Source organism: Chelonus insularis, unplaced genomic scaffold, assembly GCF_013357705.1.
Source record: "Chelonus insularis isolate UGA/USDA-ARS -01 unplaced genomic scaffold, ASM1335770v1 contig_55_pilon, whole genome shotgun sequence".
NCBI classification, from domain to species: domain Eukaryota; kingdom Metazoa; phylum Arthropoda; class Insecta; order Hymenoptera; family Braconidae; genus Chelonus; species Chelonus insularis.
Window position 1 is genome coordinate 378659 of NW_023276643.1, and position 24843 is coordinate 403501.

The 24843-nt window shown below is 31.1% G+C and overlaps 1 protein-coding gene across 1 annotated transcript in view; it reads right to left on the reverse strand.

Annotated features, from left to right (window-relative positions):
- The window catches only part of KaiR1D (Kainate-type ionotropic glutamate receptor subunit 1D), a 472789-nt gene that overhangs the window by 112259 nt on the left and 335687 nt on the right, over nt 1-24843 (reverse strand). Inside the window, exons 6-7 of the mRNA XM_035088617.1 lie at nt 12666-12807; nt 5702-5869 (exon numbers count right to left, since the gene is read on the reverse strand). Of these exons, the coding sequence (XP_034944508.1) occupies nt 5702-5869; nt 12666-12807 (310 nt within the window). The remainder of the gene's footprint in view (nt 1-5701; nt 5870-12665; nt 12808-24843) is intronic.

The following is a 24843-nucleotide window of genomic DNA, read 5'->3' on the forward strand; positions in this document are numbered from 1 at the left end:
CAGAGAATGTTGTTGTTGATTTAATGCATGATCTTCTAGAAGGTGTAGCGGAATATGACTTAGGAAACATTTTACATTTTTACATTCATAAAAAAGATCCATATTTTACTCTAAATGATTTTAATTCACTTGTACGTGGTCATAATTATAATGTTAATGATGCACGAAATAAACCATCTAATTTAACAGATGATAATTTAAAATATCAGTGCTCTGCAGTGGTCTGGGTGCGACCCGAAAGGTCCACACGACCAACTTCCCAGTGGAAAAAATAAAAAAACAATTTGAATAGAACCCGTTTCCATTTTTTATAACAAATGGAATTTTTATAAACGAAATAGGTCTGCTTTTATTCATTTGATATGGTTAGTTACTTTATTTCAGTAAAAGAAAAAATTGTGCGTTAGAAGAATTCGAATGTACCTCATAGATCCTTTTTTTCATTATTTACAACGAATCTCATTATTATACACGAAAAAAGTATGTTTTCATTTACGGCATACGGTTGGTAACATTTTTTTAGTAAACGGAAAAATTATGCGTTAAAAGTACTCATATATATAGAAAGGGTCCCTATTTTTATTGTTTATAACAATTTAAAACTTATTTTTTAAATATTACTATGATCAATAATCACATGTTAGTAACAATGTTCAATTGTTATGAACATAATTCCATATTATTGACAATTATTATGAACTATTATAGCGTCTTTAATGCTGTTTTCTCAATCCTGACACGAGTTTAAAATTCTTTCATTGCTGATATTGTTTTTTAAATTTTTTTTTTTTCGATGAAATATTGTCATCATATTTCTGTACAATTATTCTAAACATTTGATATTCATATTTTTCAAAAGATCTCGAAATTCCGTCTAAAAAATGGTATAATTTATAAATTGCAGAATTTAGGTAGTTCACTATTTTTTCAGTTTTTTGATTCTGCATAAAAAATGGCTGAACCGATTTTGCTGAAAATCTAATCAGTTCTAAGTTACATAATTACGCGTCGAATGCAATTGGTCCCACATCGATATCATTCTTTGTTCTCGAGATAATCAAGGCGAAAAATAATTCCGAACGCATGTACGAACATACGCACATACGCACACACAGACGTCTACGTAAAAACTATCGTATTCAACTCTGGGGACCTTTAATCGTGGAGATATGTCAAAATTAGCGATTCGCAAAATCGGACCCATTACTATAACTTCCCACTGGGAAGTTAAAAAACAAAAAATACACCATGACAGCTAGTGAAATGTTTTACTTAATTAAAAATTTGCTAATGATTATCGGTCATTTAATTCCAGTGTATGATGAACATTGGAAATTAATAAAATTATTAAATCAAATTATCTTTTGTGTTACATCTAAATATCTTCAATTTTAAATGTCAGAATTATCTTGATTGTCTTATATCCAAATATTTATTTACGTTACAAGAATTATTTCCTAAATCATTTAAACTGAAGCATCACTTTCTTACACACTATCCTAGAGTTATGAAATTATTGGGTCCGCTTTGGCACGTTGCTTCTATGAATTTTGAAAGAAAGCATAGATCGGGTAAAATTACTGCACATATATCAATAAACCGTAAAAATATCTCTTATACAATAGCTATGAGAGAAAAATTGACTCTAAATTATAGATTTCTAAAAAATAATAGTAATCAGCCAGAAATAATTCTAGGTACTGCAAAGAAAACGTTTATCACCCACGAACTTAAACAAGATCACAATTTTAATTTATGGCTATGTGCTAGTCCTGGTATTGAACGAACATTGCTGTATGTTTGATAGATATCTTACAGAAGTGAGACGTTGAAGCCTTTTATGGTATTAATGATTCCAAATGAAAATGGATTTCAATTTTATTTGTTGAATTACATATTGAAGTTTAGTTATCAGTTAGTCTTTATTGTTAGAGAACTAGTATGTCATTATTCTGAACATTTTCAAGCATTTAAAGAACTTCATTGTGAGAATAATTATAAACTATTTTATTGGCATGATATCCGATTCTCGATATTCACACATAGAACACGACTTGGAGATGGGAATATTTATGTTTGTAAGAAATGGTTTTGAATCTATGATTTTATTTTCACTGACAGTAAGTCTTAATAAAATTTTGTTTTAAAGTGAACATTGTTTGTTGTAATTTATTTATAAACCCATATATATATATATATATATGTACTTATTGAAGTTTATGAATTTTTATATAATATCTGTACAATTAAAAAGAAATTCTACTCAAAGTTAAGAATTATACACAGAATTGGTTCATACAAATTAATTTATACATAAACCAAATCTGCATATAGTCTTAACATTTAATTTAATTTAGCATTTATTAAATGTTAAAAAGTTAGTAAAATTGTTTCTTAGTTGTACATACTCATCATCTAGTACATAGTAAATATTACGTTATATCTTAAAATATATTTATAAAAGAATTATAAAATTTCTTATAAAAAATTCAATAGCACATTATAGAATTCATCGTACTTTGATTATAAGCTATAAAGTATACATACAATTATTTAATTAGCATATTATAATATTTACTAAGTATACAGTAAAAAATTAATAGCAGTAAGGCTAATCTTTTATTTCTTCAAAGTAATCTTTATAAAATACTTTGTCATTTTTTTCAAAAGCATAAAAAAAATTAAATCATTGGAGAAACAATTTTTCTTACATACTTAGTAATTTTTGCATTATCTTTATGTATAAATTTTTATGTACATTTACAAATAATTTTATAAGTTCTAGCTGTTTCTAAATTACAAAGCTAGCACAGCATTTTTTATGTGAAAATCTTATAATTTTTTTTAAAGTTTAAGCCTTCTTTTTTCCGTGCACCGTAGTTTTTAATTTCAATGACGCACCGGAGATCGAGTGGTACGAATTCAAAACTTTTTGGTTACATTTTTTTTAAGAAACAAATAGAAATTTCAAAAAAAAAATTCCAAATTGTGCAAAATTTAGAATTTACTGAAAAATAAATTTTTCACCATAAAAAAATTTTTAATCCAGATTTAAGGTTTTTAAGAACACTTTAAAAATTTATTATACGTAACAAGATTATCTTTAAACAATTAAATTTTATTAATAATTTGCACAAGAAATTTTTTGTTATGAGATTAGATAATTTTACTCTTTATAACCTGAATAAATAGATGAATATATTTAATACAATAAATGTATTTAAATGAATAATTATCTTAATTAATCAATGTTTAATAATCATATATGATTACTAAAAACTTATAAGCACACACTTAATTTTCCAATAGTTTATTTTTATCCATCATCGATTCAAAATTCTACAAAATTGTTTTTCTTCTACATATATCACTACACAGTGGAAAATGTTGTGTTCTGAGTACAAAAAATGTAGTAGCTAAAATTCTTATGTTAAATGAGCAACACAACCTTGTGTTAATGTAACATGGATTGTTTATGTTAAATGAGAGTATTGACACAAATTTCAATTTAACACAATAGAAATGTTAATAATTAAAAGGGTATAATATTTCCTGAACATTATAGTAAATTATACCAACACATTTATTGAGTAATCTTCTACATTCTAAATCAGTTGATTTTTGATATCATTGTGTAAAAATTTACACTTACTAATAGTTATACTACGTATCTACAGGAAAAATTATAACTTATTAATTGTGTCGAATTAACCTAAAATTTATGTCAATTTGGTCCTCTTGTGTGTCAAATCATTGACACAAATTTTAAGTAAGGATTTAATACACACACTTTGTGTTGAAATGACACAAAAAAGTGAGTGGACCGTTTTAGACATGTGAAATGTGTTAATTTTAACACAATTCTTTGGTCTGTGTAGTTTGTTTAGTTTAATGCTAAGTCATCTTAATAAAGAATTTTTTACATCGCACTACACTCAACTCACTCAAAAATTAACTACTTCTCTAAAATTTTTCTGCAGTTCAAATATTTCGTCTTTTTGTTTTCGACAGTTTGAGCCTGAATGAATGTTGTCCATTTAAATTTAATGAACGCGTAACTAAGGAAACAATATATATGCATTAAAAAATTTAGCTTTTTAAACGGTCATTAACAAAAAGACGAATCATTTCAACAATTTGGAATTTTTTTGGGAATTTTTATGAAGACATTTGTATTGATTCATTTATTATTTAAAGCAGGTGTGATTTTAAATTTGTTGTTTTATTTAATGATGGTTGTATGTGTAGCGATGATGCATAATTCAAAACTTAGGGCAAATTTATGTTCTAAATAGGTTGTTTAGTATGTTATTATTACTTAAACTTAAAGTCTGTTAATCTTTACAGAGTATATTTTATATATTTCTAATGTTTCAGAGACTTCAAGCTTACATAAATTCAGTTTAACTTTAGCTTTAACTTGAATTATAATGTCATTGATGTATAATATTTGTATACCAATAGTTTTAAAAGAAAAAAATATATTTTTGTTTGACAATCAAATACTCAATTCAATTAGAATAACTTCCTTTTCGAATTCAAAAACGATGAATTGATCTATGATATTCATTTAAATTTCCATAGAAACAAAACTATGTGATAAAAAAATTGTATTTTTAATCATTAAAAATTGACAATGTGGGAACAAAATTAAGTTGTATTACTCGCTTGCTATTTCCTTGAATAAAGTGTAACTATAAATACCTTCTTATTTTTTAAACAGAAGAAAAGAAAATTTGTAAAACTTATCTCCATGTCTCTGTGGTATTTGCATTATTATGAGAATCAACACGTGCTTAGATAATTGGATCTTTCTCTACTTGCAGAAACTTTTGAATGGGTAATTTCCAATTACCTAGTCCCGACAGCTTATTCTACTGTATTCGACGTTAGAAGACAATGGAACTTTTCCACTTATATTTACGTAAAGTGTAAAATTCCTAATTTGTTGTTGAAAAAAAGAAAAGAAGAAAGTTAATACGGAAATTTTAAATGTTTAAAATTATGGATCGTTTTTCCCAACTTTTATTGACACTCGATATTTTCTAATTTTAGCATTATAGTCCAGTAAAGGTGTAATTTAATAAGCGAATCTAACCTCCCATTTTACACAGAGATTCCAAAAAAAATTATTTGCAGGCCAAAAAAATTTACGCATCATTGGGTTTTTTTGTTATAAACAATTTTTTCCTACTAGAACCTACACATTTTTATATTATGCTAAGAAATCGTTTTGGGATCGATTGGAAAGAATTCTGTAATACCAAAAAATTGGCATAATAATTGTATAACAGAAAACTCGTTCTTTTCCATTTCTTAAGGTCAAAAGTCTCAAAAAATAGGTGGAAAATCAGAAAAGTGAGATGACAGAAATCTTCGTTAGACGGTAAAGAACAATAAATATCCTATGATGTATCATTGATTTCTGCATAACTGGAAAGTTATTAATGAAAATGTGTACGCTCTAGTGAGAAAAAATTGTTCATAACAAAAAAACTCAATGACACGTGAATTTCTTCGGCCTGCGAATAGTTCTTTTGGACTCACTGTGTAATTTTTCATAAAATAAACCTTGGTTCAAAGTGGGATGTTAAATTTTCTATTACCCCTTCTTTTATTCGCACCCCTACTGGACTATTATTTATATTTTTTATGCCTTCAAGAAAAAATTTTACGAACAAGAATTCTATTTTATACTCACCTTGCTAAATCCCTGGCCCATGTCAAGTTCACGTCCATATCGTTGCTCTCCATAGATCCAATCTTGAACGACTTTTCGAATTTCAGGTTTCTCAGGATCCACCAGTCGGAAAGCAGTGATATTAGTTCCTCCGTATTTGAATGCTTCGAGATTCACACTGTGCAAATCCTGAAAGATCAGAGAAATGGTGATAATCACTTACTTTTGGAATTTGTTGGCTGAATTATATATATTTGCATAAATCTAATCAGGGTGTCATTCGGGGACATTTCTTAAGTACAAAGTAGTATTTGAGGACATTTGTATAGTTTGGGGACAGTCCCCAAAAAAAATCATGTATCTAACGTATTATTTGAGCCACTGGTCTATATATAAGGAATTATTTAAGGACACGAGGTTGCCATGCTGTGATAAATTTTTTGTTGTTTTTTGAAAAAAAAGGTGAAAATGAGGACGAAGGTACACTGTGATTGCATACGCTGTACTTGCAGGATTATTTTTTCTTCTTTGACTTGTTGTTGTGTTATTTTTAAAAGTCCCAAAAATATATCATGACATTCAACAGATGCCCGAGTAGACGCTGGCCTGATGTTTCATAAGGTCCTGATGAGGTTTTTCTGAGGTCAGCCTTAATAGGTTTGGCCTTGTGAGGTCATGAACAGGACCACATGTTTTTTTTTATTGAATTATAAACCTAAATTTACCCTATCATTACCTGATGAGGTAGTTTTAGATTTACCGAGTCAGGGTATAAGATTCATCGGTTCCTGGTTAGGCCCTCATCTAACTTCCATTACTTACGAATAATTTATCGATATTATTTCCAATGAAAATATATTCTCACAATACTTATTATTGATTATTGATTGCCATTAACAATTGTAATAAATATCTCTTAGTTCAATTGTGAACATTATATGATTATATTATTTAATTGCATCAAAAAAGAAAATTAATTCTTATTTTTTTATAGTTAATTATAGTTGCTTAAATATTGTTATTATTAATTATAGTTTATAAACGGAATAATTAGTTAAAAAAAATCAATGAATAATTTTCTTCTACTGATGTTATTAAAAATGGTAAAAAGTAACTTTTAACAGACTCATAAATAGTTATTCTATAATAATTAATTATTTATTTTTAAACATATGTTGAAATCAGTATATTTTATATATAAAATGTTTTTTATATATAATTTTTTATATATAATTTATTTAAAATATATTTTTAATGTTGCTCCTTTACAAATTATCTGACATACAAGGAATACATGTAAGATGGCGCTACTACCGTTGTCAACATGCGTGCGCATTAGCTGTTGACATCTCCAATCCAAGTACTGTGCAAACGAGGTTATATTATTTTTAATAAAAATACAATATGAGTGAGAATATTAATATTCAAGAATTTCGTTCTCGTGAATTGACGCGTTTAAGAGTACGACGACATCGAATAAATCTTCAAATTGACGCCAGTGGTAGTGCAATTAACAATATTAGTAACAACGAACAATCTAATGTGTTACCGATTCAATTGTCATCAATGTTGTCGGGGTCTGAAGATGAAAACGAATTAATTAATTTTGAAATGCTTGAAAATAATAATAGTCCCAATAAAAATATACTTATGACCACTGAACTATCTGATGACATCAATTTGTCAATTTTGGAGCAGTTAGACATCAGTGAAAATACTGTCGAAGAAGAACATATAAACTTTGATAATAATATTGGAGCTGATAGTATTACTGATGACATTATTAAATGGGATCTTGAACCTCCAGCAATTCCTTTGACTCGTTTAAATTCTCTAGTATGTATTTTAAGAACAAAATTTCCTGAGCTACCTAAAACTACGAAAACTCTTCTTCAAACAAATGCAGCCAGTTATAATATTGAATCATTTAAAGAAGATAGCAATAGTGAATTTGTATTCTTTGGTTTAGCTGACTATGTAATATATTCAACGCTTCATGTATTGTTAAAAAACTACAAGGCTTTTATATAATAATCAATTTGTTAAATTTTAAAGTAATTCAATTTTTCACCACTCAAAAGTTATCTAAATGCAAGTCAATGGTTAAATTTTTTATTAACTTCAAACAATAGTTTTTTTTGACTCTCAAATAACATCATTGTAGTTGACTCAAGTAGTGTTGTGAGCTTTTTCATTTCACGTAGTTTCTGATGCGACTTCTGTTTGCCGCCATTTCAGCTGTAAGCAAGTGACGCCATGTGATTCTTAACAGTTATTGTCCTCTTTAATCAATTGGATAATTTATTCATATAATTTTAAAGAACTTGAAACTTAAATATTATTGGGAGTACTATTACAAATTTTCATAAATATTCTAAAACAATAAGAAGTAATTCAATTTATTAGCAACGCGTCAACATTTATGGCACTATAACCTTCATTGTTACTTTTTTTTTACTTGGGAACATTAACATTTATTTATAATAATTATCAAGGTAATTAAAATTCAATTTGAAAGATTTGCAAGACTAATATTATATAAGTGTACGGACGTATATGAGATTAAAATAAAAATTGTCTTTCAGATGGAAAATTTATATAAACTTATAGTTTTCTCACATGCTCCCTCACAAGTAGACATTGTTCCATCATCTTGGATTAAATATAATCATGAACTAGATTCTCTTGTGACTCCATTTATGCCTGAACCATATAGTAAAGAAAATATTATAGAATTGCATGAATTAGTAAAAAATCGAGATCCACCTAATGAAGCATGGGATGTGTATGCAATAAAAATACGAGGAAATGCAAGTAAGTTGAGCAATATCTTATTTAGAACTAATTAAAAAGTGGTTTAAATTTATATTTCTGGTACGATATATATATTTTCTTTTTCATTAAAATACATAAACTTGTACTACAACAGAAACTTATGAGGAAGCCGAAGAATCTTTGGATAAGCTTAAAGTTCAACAGTACGCTTTTAGTACAGATAATGAGACAGGGCAGAATTAAAATCTAAAGCTGAAAAAAAAGCTTATAAGTTGAAAGCAGTAACTTCAAACACTTCATCTTTGTAAAAAGATTTACATTTTGCAGCTTGTGACTTAACTGATAGTATTTCTAATTGTAAGGCTCGGAAATCACATAAAAATTTGAAAAAACGTAAGTAAAATTATTCTTCAACAATTTCTGTTCATCATTTCTTCTGATTACTATCGACTTTATAGTTTGTATTATAATCGATTTCGTTTAGTATTATAATTGAAACTTTGGGCATGATACTTTTACAATAGATTGAATGTGTCAAACTTTATTTTCATATTTAGAAACAGTACTTCCGGCGATATCGGATTCTTCGGACACAGATCAATCTCTATCAAAACAGACTACAAAAGTCAATCGAAAAAGATATAACAAGCAGAATTATAAAAGCAAGAAAAAAATTATTATTTCTCCGAATCAATCTGATAATTCACAAGAAGAATCTTATGATGATGAATATGTGTTGGCGGACAAATCAAATTTCTCTCAGAAGCTTACTCAGAAAAAACTTGCTCAGAATTCAGTAAAGAACACAAAAACTTCTTCAAAAAAGATTATTAACGCAAATAGTGATCAAACTCGATATTCAAAAAAGGTCATTTATAATTCAAAGATGAGCAAAAATTTAACAGTTCCAAAGGCAACATCATATGATGACGAATGTGTATATGAAGACAATTCCAACTTCTTCAGTGAGCTTACGCAAGAAAAACTACCTCAAAATATGACAAAGAACGTGAAGTCATACGATTCAAATGACAGTACTGAAATTTGTGTCGTCAACGCTTTAAACCCCATACTCATGGAATTATCTTCGCAAATGAATGAATTACGAGATAAATGATTACTCAAACTGCCAGAATTGTGGCAATAGAAAAGCTTCTTAAAAAAAAACTTTTCGAAGGAATTGTTGATTTGAGTACTTTAAATAGTGACTCTGACGATGAATGCAAAGTTATTTTGCCATGTGTAACTGAAGAGGATTTTTCTTTACTAGAAGAAAAATTAAAAACTAATCAAAAATATAAAAAAAGAACTGTGAGTTCTAATAAACTTTATTTTCATATTTTTACTATTATTGACTTTAAGTTTTAAATTCTTGTTATTTATTTCTAGATACAAAACATATGTAGATCTATAGTTACTAAACGAGGAATAACTAGAAATGTGGGTGATATTCTTCGCAGATTTTTATCCAAAGAATTGGTGCTCCGTTTCACAACGGTTAAACAAGTTGTTGGAAAAAAAGTATTTAAAAATACTACATTATATTCTATACTTGAAAGTAAGTGAACTATTTATGATTAAATAATAATGATTTTTCAATCATTGTCTAAGTTATGATATATGTTTCAGATGCAATGTCAGCTAGCTTTAAAGTTGATAATATACCCCCTACACCCAATGAAATCCAAATGAGCATACAAAGTGTACTAAACAATGTAAAAGATTGGAACGGCGAACGGAATAAGCGTCGTAAAACTGGGTTTCCAAATACAAATGAAGAGGAAAATGAGAAGTGAATCATTTTCTATCATTCAATAATACTTTTCATAATACTTTTAATAATTATAATGATAATTGTTGATGAAATTAATAAATAATTCTTCTAAAAAATATTTTTTCCGTATCTGTTAATCAAAAATAAGCAATCGGATTAAAATTCAAACCTTATTGGAACCTGATCAAAACCTTTTCAGGCCCACTGTATAATTTCCTGATCATGACATTGCGTTACCAGTTGTCTTGGCCATGATCAGGTTAACTTATTAAGTCTCGATGAGGAACCTAGATCTGCCTGATCGGTTCCTGAGCATGCCCCTAAAATAATTTCTACTCGGGTGTATGAGTGTTAATGATGATTATTATACCCATAGCAATTGTTGTTACGTATATAAGCTGCTATTTCTCAGTTGCGAACAGGGTCCCTCCAGGTTGTGATCATTATCTTAGATGTCATCCCCGCTCACTAACAATAGAAACTCGCAAGGTGGTTACCATTGATTTAACTGAGGTTTTTATATAATAATCTACGTCAAAAATGATGTACTACGAATTTTTTTTTTGCAGAAAAACAGTTTGAAGGGGGGGGGGTCGCTCCCAAGTTTGACACCCTGTAAAGGTAATTCTTAATTTTTACATAGTTCTAATCGAAATTTCCCAAAACGACCTTATACATCTAAAACAACATAAAAAATGATAAAAATACCTTTATTTACATAATTATGAAACTTACGGATGTAGATATTTTTTTTATTAAAAATAATAAAAAATCTATAACTCAAAAACTATTATTTATTTTTTAATAAGACCAATTTCAATCGAAAGAGCATAAAAATTCACAAGATACGTATCTTTGCCATTTTTGGCAAAAGATTATTGCAAAACAATAAAGATGGTAAACAAAATCACAATTCCAAAATTTCCAACTGTTATTCATTAATGGTTTATAGTCACAATAATCACCGAATAAAATACGTTATAATTAGAAACTGAATAGTTTACGATTTGTCGAAATCCAAAAGAAGCATAGCTCGAATTTGCAAATATACGCTAGAAAATTTCAGAACTGCCATCGATATTGAAATGATAGTCCATGACTCCGATTTACAAAAATAGGGATTATTAACTAAAAAAAAATTTTACAACTTAATGATCTCCATTTTCAGGCATCTCCAACGTTGTTACTATCATTCAAAAGAGCATATTGTATTGTTTCTCGTAAAGTTAACGAAATAAAGTGCATAGTTCAATCAGTTTCTTCGATAAATCACAGTTATACTATAGAACCAACGATATCAGCTGATTAAAAACTCCTCACTTCCTCTTTTCTTGTGTTAAAAGAACCAAATGAAGAACATAGTCATCGGGTAGAAGTATCGCCTTTTAAACCAGATAATGATCACGTAGAAAAATTATATTATATGACATATTCTGGAAGTTTAAATACAAACTTTTTCTAGAACAATTCAAGATCTGGTTGAAGGATGTATTTTTTCTGAATGTTAGAAAAAATTTTTCTAGACAGTGTCCTTATACGAGGAGATGATTTAAATTTGCACTTGAGGAATAATAATATTAAATTACAATAACTGACCATAATCAACTCTCGTCTCCACAGTGCATTAATGTTTTCCGTTATTCATGGTTTAGAAGTAGTTATACATTTATTAAACCAGATGAATTTGAAAATCAAGTCGATTTTGCATTCGGAGATGTGTGTCTCACTGTGAAATTTTAGAATGTAAAAATATTACAATTATACGTTGTGCATGGTGTAAAAAATTATTATGTTTGTACATATTTGCTATGATTATCATATATGTGATACGTACAATAAATAAAGAATACATCTTCTTCATTTTGATACAAATCTGGGAAAAAGGGAATAGTTTTTTTCGGGATCGATTTCGATGTTGCTCTAAAAATAGCAAAGATACGTATCTTGTAAATTTTTATGCTCTTTCGATTGAAATTGGTCTTATTAAAAAATAAATAATAGTTCTTGAGTTATAGATTTTTTATTATTTTTAATAAAAAAAATATCTACATCCGTAAGTTTCATAATTATGTAAATAAAGGTATTTTTATCATTTTTTATGTTGTTTTAGATGTATAAGGTCGTTTTGGGAAATTTCGATTAGAACTATGTAAAAATTAAGAATTACCTTTACAGGGTGTCAAACTTGGGAGCGACCCTTCAAACTGTTTTTCTGCAAAAAAAAAATTCGTAGTACATCATTTTTGACGTAGATTATTATATAAAAACCTCAGTTAAATCAATGGTAACCACCTCACGCGTTTACCTTGTCAGGAATGTTCTAATTATACAATTCTATCCCTGTCCACATTTTATCCAATTTTTAGTATAGCTGTTACAATTTCCACTCAAAACTGTAGTTTACCTAAAAATCATTATTCTTGTTGCACTACTTACCAATGACGTTATAAGGTAACTGTGGTAGTCACTCATCATACCAATTTGCTGAGCCTGTTTCAGAACTTCATGGATACGTTCTGTTGAGCAATCCAACACAATGTGGGACTCAGCTGAGTTTTTAATCTGCTTCAACAACGGCCTGGAAATACCAATAGATATTTATGTCCATATGTCTAAATTTACTCTATCACGAGTGACTGCCCGTCACTCGCGCCATGTTATGTCTCGACTTTTTGCCCTTTGTTTTTTTGTGTAATTCTTTCTTTTTCTTCCCCTATCATGACGCGCTTGACGGCAGACACTCTGATACAAAAAAAATTTTTCTTTTACCTTACTCCGCGAATCTATATTTTTCATTCATCTAATAATTGTATAATGTATGGAAAAATTATGCATGCATTTACCATTTTATTTATATACGCTTTCATTTGCAGCATCAGAAATAATTTTTTATCCTTTCCTGTACAGAAATATTTATCTAAAAAAACTGTGAAAAACAAGGAATAAAATCTGTTATTTTTTTTTTTAATTCGGAGAAAATTTTACTTTATCTGAAAAAATCTGAGAAATGAGAGAAAAATTCTGAAATAACTATATATTTTTAGACTTCCACTCTGAAGCATTTTTGATAAAATTTAACGTAAAGTTTATCAGAGTTTTTCTAAAAAATTTTAGAAACATTCAGAGAGAAACAAAAAGAAATGAAAAAGAAAAAAAGGATATTGATTCTAATAGTTTTTCGCTTTAATTCGTCGATAATTAGTAGTGATTTCATTATTTGTTGGAAGTCATTTTTTTTAAAAGTAAAACTATTGACTTATTTTTACATAAATTTTTTACAGCTTGACCCAATTTTTAGGCTGAATTTTGAAGCAACCATGACCGATTCTATCCATCGGTGCGCAGAGTTCTTAGGTATATATTATTTGCTTATCATTTCTATTATATAGCAAATAGGTTTCTGGAATTGGGTTATTCGCAGACGAAGTCGCGAGAATATGCTAGTAATTTATAACTATAGACTGGTTTATTTTGTCCGAACCGAAGTCTGTTAAATTTATTTCTAAGATTTTAAATGGCAGAATCTGTGTCTACGTGGAATCGAAAGACCAAGCTGAGCAGTTAGTTCAAGAACATAAACAAATAGTAATCAACAAAAAGGTGTTATCAATTAGACCGTTAATATCCAAGAATAAGAGGATTATAATTTCCAATGTCCATCCATTAATTACAAACACAGAAATGATAGAGAAGCTTTAGTGAAATTTGACATCATCCCCACCACAAATATCACCTTCCTTCGAGCCAGCATGAATGATAGTGAGTTCAACCACTCGCACAGTTTTCGACGACAAATGTTCATGAGACCAGAGGATGAACCAAAAATTCCACCAACCATCCAGATCTAAAATAATGGAACAACCTACTGGCTGTACCTTTCAGGAGATTCTGTAGTCTGCTTCGTGTGCAAAGAAGAAGGTCATCTTGCCAAAAACTGTCCTCAGTTCATGACTAACTTCCTTCGTATTCGACAAACAAACTTAATGGATACCCAAGATAATCCAACAACGATAGATAATGACAGCACTCAATCAACTTGACAAACTGCTGCATCACTATCGACTCAGCAAGTCAACTTAAACACAACCCAGCCTATAGAAGGGACAAGGACAGCAGATAAGAAAACAACAACAAGCAAGTGAGCTCTCTCAGATAAGTCTAATCAATCAGCACGGTATACTATAGCTGAAGATCTCCAAACTTTTAAATTACCAGTACATGCCCGAAAAAAACCCAAAGTAGCACCAACAGGGCCAAAGGTACCTATAGAAGAGGTGTTGAAACCGGTAATGGATACTATTGAAGCAGAACTAAACATCTATAATTTTAACTATCCAGATTTTGAATCTTTTGTCAAAAGCATGGTTGGAGCAAAGAATATCTTGGAGCTAGCTCTGAAATTTACCGACAATAGACTCATTTCGGCTAAAAATCTGAGGGAAAAAAAATAAACGTAGAAATTGGAGAGGAGACCCTGGGCTCTGAAAACTTTCCTATTAGTATTAATCATTGCGTAGGAAAAAGTTATTACAGAAAAAAAAACATTTAAACTAGATACCTTAAAAACATACTGGGATAAGGTAGATAAAGACTTGAAAATATACTATAATCAATTGTTAACAGTAGAATTTAAGCAATTTGATGCTGATCAAAAGTACAAAATGTTCATGAACATCAGTACACAAGCAATAAAAGACAATACACTGACTAGAAAAACAGTTAGTAATAAGATACATAATAACCCAGTTTAATGGTGGGACTCTGAGTGTTTCAATAAGAAACAAGAGCGAAAACATGCGTTTCATAAATGGAATGTCACTAAAGAATTGACTGACATGATTGAATATAAAAAATTAATTGCTCAAACCAGAAGATTTTATAAGGAGAAAAAAAGAACATATTTTTCAGAATTTGCTTCTAACATAAATTTTAGAAGTAGTGTTTCTCACACCTGGAACACTGCTAAAATACTTAAAAACAAATGGGTTAAAACGTATTTTACCAACACCTCAGAAAATCTACAGAGTGAGAACAAAATCGAAAGTGCACTCGACAAACTATGTCCCCCCTGGGTCCCAACCAATCCTCACCACCTTTCACAAAGTCCAATTAATGAATTTTTTTGTCACCTATTTTAATTTCACTGAATTCAACGTGGCGTTAAACTCACCCAGAGCTAAGTCGTCGCCGGGCATGAACGGGATTACGTATTCAACTATAAAAAGATTACCTATAAAATATAAATTCATTTTACTGGACATATTCAATGAAGCCTTTGTCACCAACAAATACCCCCTAGACTGGAAGAAATCTTACCTACACTTTATAGACAAAACTGATAAAGCCAGTGTACGACCAATAGCCCTCACATCATGTATGTGCAAACTTTTTTGAAACGATAATTAAGGGGCGGTTAGAATGGTGGGTGGAATATCATAAACTTATCCCAGACAATCAGTCTAGTTTCCGCAAAGGTCAATCCAGTATAGACAATCTGGTTAACTTCACTTTATAAATAGACGATGGTTTTTTCAATCAAAAAGACACTATTGTCGCATTTCTCGATGTGCGGGGAGCATTCGACAACGTACAAAGCAACTTGCTTCTAGACAAATTAGCTCATATTGGGTGTTCAAAACGTACATTAGAATTCATTAAATTTATAACGTATAAACGAGAAGTCTCAACGGAAATCCTTGGTGAAAAAACCAAAACAGTCTTCAAAGGGGTCCCTCAAGGAGGAGTGTTGAGCCCGCTCCTACACATTATTTATATAGCGGACATCACAACCAACTTGACCAAAAGCATAACAATCTTACAGTTCGCTGATGACATTGCTATATATGGTAAAAGTAAATTAACTGAAAGAACTAAAAACCTGATAACTAATTTAACTAATATAATCAAAGTGAACTTAGCCAAGCTTGGGCTAGATCTGTGCCCTGAAAAAATTAAAATTATTCACTTCAACCAGAAATCAATTCCACTAGGCACTGCAGAAATTGTAATAAAAAACTATGTATTAAAATCATGTGAGCGGGCTCGGCTGTTTGGGATAACTTTTGACTACAGGCTGACCTTCAGTGCACACATAAATCAATTAAGATGTAAGAGCACAGAAGGTCTTAATATAATTTATTTTCTATGGGGTACATGGTTGGGCTGTTGCCCTGAAATTCTAACAATATTTTACGAAAGTTTTGTTCGATCACTCCTTAACGATGGATGCTTTGTATATTTTCTCACCAACAAAACACTGGAGAAAAAAATTGGAAAGAATTCAATATAGCTTCATCAGAGCTGCTCTTGGTTATCAAGTCACCACCCCTTCAAATATCCTTTTGGTAGAATCAAGATTACCCACAATACGTTGCTGAACCGAATTCCTTGGAAACAATTATCTCGCCAAAATCTCAACAAATGCTCAAATGCGAGTCAACAGGACCATTCAGCAAACTCAAGTAAAATTGAAGAAAATAAACGAAAAAAGCATAGACTCATCCATCAGTGCATTAACCAAGTTCATCAGTACAAAAATATCCTTCTTACTCAAAACATTACAGTATGTTTAATCTTGAATACAATGACATAGTAACAGCAATTCTCACAGATACAAAATTTGGTCTCACATTAAAAAACTAATCCTAACACTATATTCAAAAAAAAGTTTGAAAACGACAGCTCTATAAAAATCTATACTGATGACAGTAAAATTCCGAATAATTCATCAGTACAAGCAGCAATCGTTTGCGAAGATCTTCAAATATTCCAAAAAATTAGCATTTCTTACCTTGCATCAATATTTACAGCTGAATGCCTAGCGATCAGCAAGGCTATGGATATTGCTCTAGATAACACAGATAAATGCTACAAAATCTTCACTGACTCACTCAGTGCAATAACGAGCCAGCAAAATCCTAAATAGAGTATAAAAACAAATCCCTACATTTTGGCAATATTAAAAAAATATAATCAATATTGTAAGAAAACTAACAATGTAAATACAATTCAGTTTTATTGGATCCCCTCTCACGATGGAATAGCAGGGAATAAATCCGCTGATGACTCAGCTAAAATCGCCACTGCATCCCCTCCTGATCTTACAAATTCCCTTCCTTTTACTCACATCCGCAGAAAATTTTTTGAATTATATTTTCCAACAATTAGAGCTAAACCTTGGTATTATAGGACAGGCCTCAAGTGCGAAGTCATATCCACTATTAACCGACTCAGAGCAAACCACCACAGTCTAGGAGAGTCTCTCTTTTGAGTCCATATAATCAACTCCCCAAGTTGCAAATGTAGATACCATAATCAAGACTCGAATCATGTCATGTGGCACTGTCCCCTTCACGAAGAAGAGAGACCAACTTGAATTAATAATATTAAAAAACTGAAACTGAAACCTTACTTTGATATAGAAATTTTAAAAAATCCTTGCATACCAGCCTGTGTACAAGTATGTAAATTTTTCGGAAAAATAGGTTTGACAATATAATTATATAGTAAATTCCTTAGTATTTGTAACATTTGTAAACTGTGATTATACGATGTCTTCATCAATGAATGAATTGTAAATAAGTTGTATCCAATGTTTATGCTGAATAACTCTTCTAAAGAAGAAGTTAAGGCCTTAATAATAGAAAAAAAAAGATTTCTTAGTTTAATCAGGTTTGTTTGGTGAATTTATGGGAATTCTTTATAAAAAATTTGCTACTAATGGTAAAGTTGTTTCAATTAATAAAATTTCTCTTAATTTAAATAATCTTTCTGAATCTGTTTTAGATTTGTTTCATAGATCGTCGAAGTCATTAGATGAGAAAAATGTTTAAAACAATTATTATTGAAAAATTTAAATATTTGTTCGAAAAATTCTGTCGATATTGGGAAGTGTAAAATTTTACAACATTCTATTAATGTTGGAAGTGCTCTTTCAAAAACGATATTTACAAGGTAATGACCACCTCTGGTTGGAGTGATAACTTTATTTTCTAAAATTAAATCTAAAATCAATTATATAGCTTTAAATTCAGATAATGATCGCAAAAAGCCATGTCGAAGTGTTATTGGCTGCTTAATGTATTTAATGATTTGTACTCGGCCAGATTTGAGTTATGCAGTTCATATTGTTAGTAGATATATGAATGAAAATAATATTACACAATGGCAGTTTTTAAAAAGAACTTTAAGATATTTAATGAATAATAGTAATATGGAATTGATATATAGTCAAAGTAATTATGAAAATATTATAAGTGGGTATGTTGATGCTGATTGGGCCGATGATAAAATTGATAGAAAAGGTACTACAGGATATTCATGTATGAGAGTTGTACTATTTGTTGGACTACAAAACGTCAAACATCTCTTGTAGGTTCTACATCGAAAGCAAAATTTATGGCTACGTATAAAGCTGAAAGAGAAGCTTTGTGGTTAAGATCATTAGCAGAAAGTATAAAAATAATTATATCAGGTCCCATAGTTATACATGAAGAAAATAATGGTTGTATGAGTATCGAAAAATATTGATATTCAATATCACTATTCTCGTGATAAAGGAAGAAAAGAACTAATCAAATTGATTTATGTCAATGTTGGGCATCAAAAAATGTAAATTTCGATTTTTGAATTATTATCTAATTATCAATAAAAATATTTAGAGCATAAAATGTTTATATTGAAAAATTATTATAAGATTTCTACGAAATAGAATCGAAGGTCAACCAGCTTTACAAAATAAGTTAGGGTGGATTATTGTCGGAGACTTAATAGAAAATCAAGCAAGTTCTTTATCAACTTGCCTTACAGTTACGAATGATCAATTGAGTCAACAAATTAAAAAGTTTCGGAAAATAGGACACATGTCAAAAATTCAATATTGCACGAAAGAAGAAAAGTACTGCGAAAAATATTTTAAACAGACAACCAAGACAGGAAGGTTTATAGTTCGACTGTCCTTAAGATCAGAGGTTATGTTAGGTAATTCAAAAGACAGAGCGCAGAAAAGATTAGAGTCCATGGAAAGAAGATTTTTTAAAGATCCAGAGTTGAATGAGGTTATAGTGCATTCATAGAAGAATACAAGCAATGTGGCTATATGTCACTTGTAAAAAACATCAAGATTTTTAAATACCAAGAAATATATTTTATACCTTATCAAGCAGTTGTCTGCCCAGGGAGCGTGACAAATAAACGTAGAGTCGTATTTAATGCATCTTCTAAAACAACATTAGGTACATCACTGAACGATAAGTTAGTGCCAAGACCTAATTTGCAGCAAGATATTCTCAAAATTTCAATTAAGCTCAGAACATATGAGTATGCAGTAACAGCAGATACATCTAAAATGTTTAGGCAGTGATTAATTGATCTAAGAGAAAGATCTTATCTACTTATTCTGTAGAGAACAGAAAAGAAACAAACCCCCCAAAGTTTATCAGCTAAACACAGTAACATACGGAACAGCCTATGCTCCATATCATGCAATGCAATATCTTAGAGAACTCGCAACTATCTACAAAAATGAATTGCCTTTAGCAGCCAAAGTTTTGAAAAAAAATTTGTACATGGATGATGTGTCGACAGGATCAAGAACGATAAATAATGCGATATAACTGCAGAGACAACTTTCAAGTCTTCTGCAGAAAGGCCAATTCATATTGAGGAAATGGAGATCCAACGAATCACAAATATTGAAAAGCATAAAACAACAAAATTTATCAGACGAATTATTAACAATTGATGAGGAAGAGTCTTTAAAAACTTAAGGTCTTTTATGGAATTCGGCAGAAGACATTTTCCAGTATAAAACAAATTGACCCAAATGGTCAGTGACAACAAAACGAGAAGTATTGTCCAAAATATCGCAGATTTTCGATTTACTGGGTATGGTTACACCGATTTCCATGAATGGAAAGATATTCATGCCACAATTATAGTCACAAAACATGTAATGAGATCAGCCTCTATCATCAGAACATCTATCAGTCTGGCAAGATTATCATTCATCGCTTTCTCATCTAGGTGACGTAAAAGTTTCAAGAAATATATATCCAACGAACCCGGAAGAGAAATTTGACATATTTGGATTGACATCTTTAAAAACCTACCAAGAAAAGCTATTGTCCAAGTAATGTATATAATTAACAAACCCTTGGCTTTGTCGTATTTTCTTAACAGCAAGTAGAAGGCAACCGTCCTTGCCCTTCATAAACCTAACAAAGATGAGACATCACTAAAAAGCTATAGACCTATTAGTTTATTACCTACCATGAGCAAAATCTTCGAAGCAATAATACTTAACAGGATTGAAACTTTTGAATTGAAAAATAACATATTTATTCAAGAACAGTTGGGGTTTTGTGAAAGAAAAAACACAGTGCATCAGCGAGAAAGGATCACTAATTTTATCACTAATCGTTTCAACATAAATAAATCAACAGCTATGACTCGATTAGATATGGAAAAAGCATTCGATACAGTTTGTCATGAGAGCCTGGTGCATAATCTTGTTAAAATAAGACTTCCAACCTATCTATGTAAAATAATCCAAAACTGCCCTACAAATCGATCCTTCTAAATCAAGGTCGATGATACACTCTCAACAGAAAGATACTTCGTAGCGGAAGTACCGCAAGGGTTGATTCTAGGTTCCATACTGTTTTTCTATTATATTAATGAACTTCCAGTGATAGACAAAACTGAAATCGCTTTTTTCGCAGACAATCTATACGGCGTCTTGGTGTAAACTTAACGCATGTAAATATACACAAAAAAATAGGTCTTAGCACACTTTGCCTGTGCTAACACGACGAACTTCCCATTAGTAACTGTTTGTAACAAATTCAAATAGTTATAATCAATGTTTCTCGAAAACATCCAAATACATGTGATACACTGATAGAAGTATTTCTTTGTATCTAACATAATTTATTAGCAGCTAATAAATATGTTATTTGAAAGAGAAATCGAATGAACATTTGTTAACAGTTGAGAAATTATTTATTAGAGTAGATCTATTTGGCTCAACGAATGATTCCTTAGCTGCAAACGAATATGTATTTCTCATCTAAATACTATGATCGCTGTTTCTCAGTTGCGGACGAAAAGCAATAAACCGTCTCAGTTGCGGACGGGGTCTTTCCAGGTAATTTCCATGGTCTTTGGTGTTGTCTCCTCCTACGAGTCCAAAAATCTAAAAGTGGGGAGGAGTAGGTGGGAAAAGTGATGCTGATTGGTTCGGAGAAAACTTTTTACTTGTAATAAATGCAAGTAAAGCTCCGAGCAAATGCATCAATCGAGTCTGAAAATTCGGTGAATCATGGAGACGGTGCTGAGCGAGAAAGGTCGAACATTAATTGTCATCGATGGCTTCAAATTCCGGTTTCATAGAACATTGAAAGATCTTCAGCGCTGGGCTTGCACTAACAAACAGTGCAAGAGCTTCCTCAAGATGACGGATGCGAACGTCATCGTGGAAAGATCCGGAGACGGACACACGCATAAAGCTGAAGATCTCTTTCGATTAAATGTGCAACATTTAAATAATAGCTTAAAACGGAAGGCCATGGATGATGTTTCTGTTCGTCCATCAAAATTAATTCAAACGGAGCTGAAGTCGAGGGACGTAGATACTCTGATCACTAGTCATCTTCAGCAACTACGAAAAAATCTTTCGAGAAGCAGACTGGCAATTTTCCCGAAAATTCCAAAGACATTTGGAGAAACCCATGATGCTGTTGATAAACTAGCAATCATCAGCAATAAGGGTGAAAATTTACTCTCCGCGAATGACCGGAAAGCCAACATTATACTTTTTACCACTTCCATTAATTTATCGGCACTGTCAGAAATGGACCAAATATTCATCGACGGAACTTTCTACAGTTGTCCTAAACCGTTCAAACAAGTATTTATCATTCACGGTCTGCGTAAAAATATTTTTATGCCTTTGGCTTTTTTTCTCTTGCCCGACAAATCCAGCTCGACTTATGAACGAGCTTTTCAAATCATTCTTGAACGTATTGGTGCTTTTAATTTGTCTTTCAATCCATCTTTGATCCTCGTAGACTTCGAAAAATCCATTCATATAGCTCTTAATCGAGTTTTCCCTCGTTCAAAAATCATTGGGTGTCGGTTTCATCTAGGCCAAAGTTGGTGGCGTAAAATTCAAGATCTCGGCTTAGCTGCTGAGTACCGAACAAATAATGATTTGTCAAATTTCCTAAAAATATTTTTCGGACTTCCTTTTTTACCAGCTCAAGAAGTCAGTGACTGTTTCACTGATGATATTATGAGTATACTTCCAGATGATAAAAGAGTCGTAGGTTTCTGCGACTACGTTCTCGAAAACTATACTGAACCAAATTCGCCATTTCCTCCCGAAATTTGGGCTTAACATTCCGAAACAACTCGTCGCACAACAAACAATTGTGAGTCATTTCATTCTAAATTAAATGCAATATTTAACTCCGCGAACCCTAATTTGTTTCAATGTTTAGAAGCACTCAAATCGATTCAGACCGATATTTATATTAAACTTCGAAGTTCAGCGACGACATCCAAAAAAACCCAGGAAAAGGAGAACTTTCTTCGAGAACTCATGCTGAAATATGAAATAAAAATAATTTCTAGATTGGACTTTGTCCAAAAAATTCCTACCGAATACTGCTCCTTAGACAGCAGCTCCAATCAAAAAACGGCCCTTTTAAGGGCCACAACTATATCCTACAGAAAACCTCACGTTCTAACAAAAGTGTTTAAGGGCAGAACCAACTTGCCAAGTTCTTCAAATAATGTAGAATAGTCTTACTTTTTCTAATACCACCCCCAAAAAGTGTTTGAGGGCAGAACCAACTTGCCAAGTTCTTCAAATAATGTAGAAAAGTCTTACATTTTGATCGTCGATCGGCGTTCAAGTCATCTGTAGGGTGGCGCATATTTTTTTGCAGGCGGAGCTAATTTTAAATTCTTTTTTGGTACCTGAATATTCCCTAAATGACCCCGTCCGCAATTGAGACTATGATGGTCAAGACCCCGTCCGCAACTGAGAAATTTTATTGCCCCATTTTTGCGCCTCGTCCGCAATTGAGGTGCAGCCACTATGATTAGGCTCGATGGTAACGTAGAATGACGGTAAAGCATAATCAAATGTTAGGTTATATTATGAAATAACTTTTATTTATTGGAAATTATCGGTTGAAGTCGATATCTCAATCCGTTTTTGAGACATCAAAAACGAAAAAAAATGCTGAAGTCCATACATACGTACGTACGTACATACACACACACATCATTCTAAAAATTGGTCAGTATGCTTGTAAATACCATGAAACGTGGAGATATGACGAAAATTCAAATTTCACCAATCGACCCAATTTCAATAACTTTCTAATGGGAAGTTAAAAATACGTATCAGCGAGTCCTTTCGGAATATCCTGCGGAAAATCGGTTTTCATGGTCGAGTTGCTCGTCGAAAACATGGGGTCAGCGAAAACAACAGGATAAAGAGATTGAAATTTGCAAATGAATATGAAAATATGCTCATGGGTTTTTAGAATCGTGTAATTTTCACAGACGAAAGTAAGTTTAACATTTTTAGGTCAGATGGACAATGTACAGTGTGAAGAAAAAAAAAATGAAGAGTTGAAAAAGAAAATCTTTGTCTTACAATAAAGCATGGAAGTAGAAACGTTATGGTACAGGGGTGTATAAATGCTGCTAGCGTTGGGAATCTATATTTTATTGACGGTACTATGAATCACTAAGCTTATATTAACATATTAAAGAAAAATCTGGTTGCTAGTACTGAAAAAATAAAAAGATAATTATAAGATAATGATCCGAAACACACTGCTCTAAATATAACACTGTGGCTCTTATATAATGTTCCAAAACTCCTTCTAACTCCTCCACAGTCGGCAGTTTTAATACTTTTTAAATGTAATTTTCCTAGATTAAATTCTTTTTCATTTTTTAGATAGATGTTGTATTCTGAGAGAACCGAAAAATATTGATTTAGTTGATTTATTGTTATTATTTAGAGCTAAAAGATCGATAGCGATTGAGCTACGCCGTAGGATGTAGTCAGGAGAGGTGCACACACACAAAAGACACTTGTCTTGAGCTTATTTATCAGTTTTATTACAAAAATAAAGTATATTTCACGTTAACAATGACTTATTAACAATGTACGAGCTTAACTGAACTTTATTGAGACTTAATAGGATCTATCAAGAGCTTGAAACTACTAGGTTTCGCAAAATAGGAACGAGCGATAATCGAGCACGTGTACTTGAGCGTCGCTTGAGCGTTTATGGTCGGTAGACCTAGCACAATGATAGAGCAACTGTCATTGGCTAGGTTGGAGAAGAAGAGCAAGGATTCACCGAGCCCTGAAACAATAGCTAGGATAGGGCGAGCGGATCGGGTGAGCTCGACTGAGCACGAGAGCGAGTCCAACTGACAGGTTGCGATTAACCTCTCGCAACAGATGTAATTTAATGTTACAATTATATTTAACATAGAAATTGTTGGATTCTCTGAACAAGAATGAATCTTATTTAGTTAATATTTTGTTTATTTTATTCAATAGCTTTTTAAATATTAAACTTAT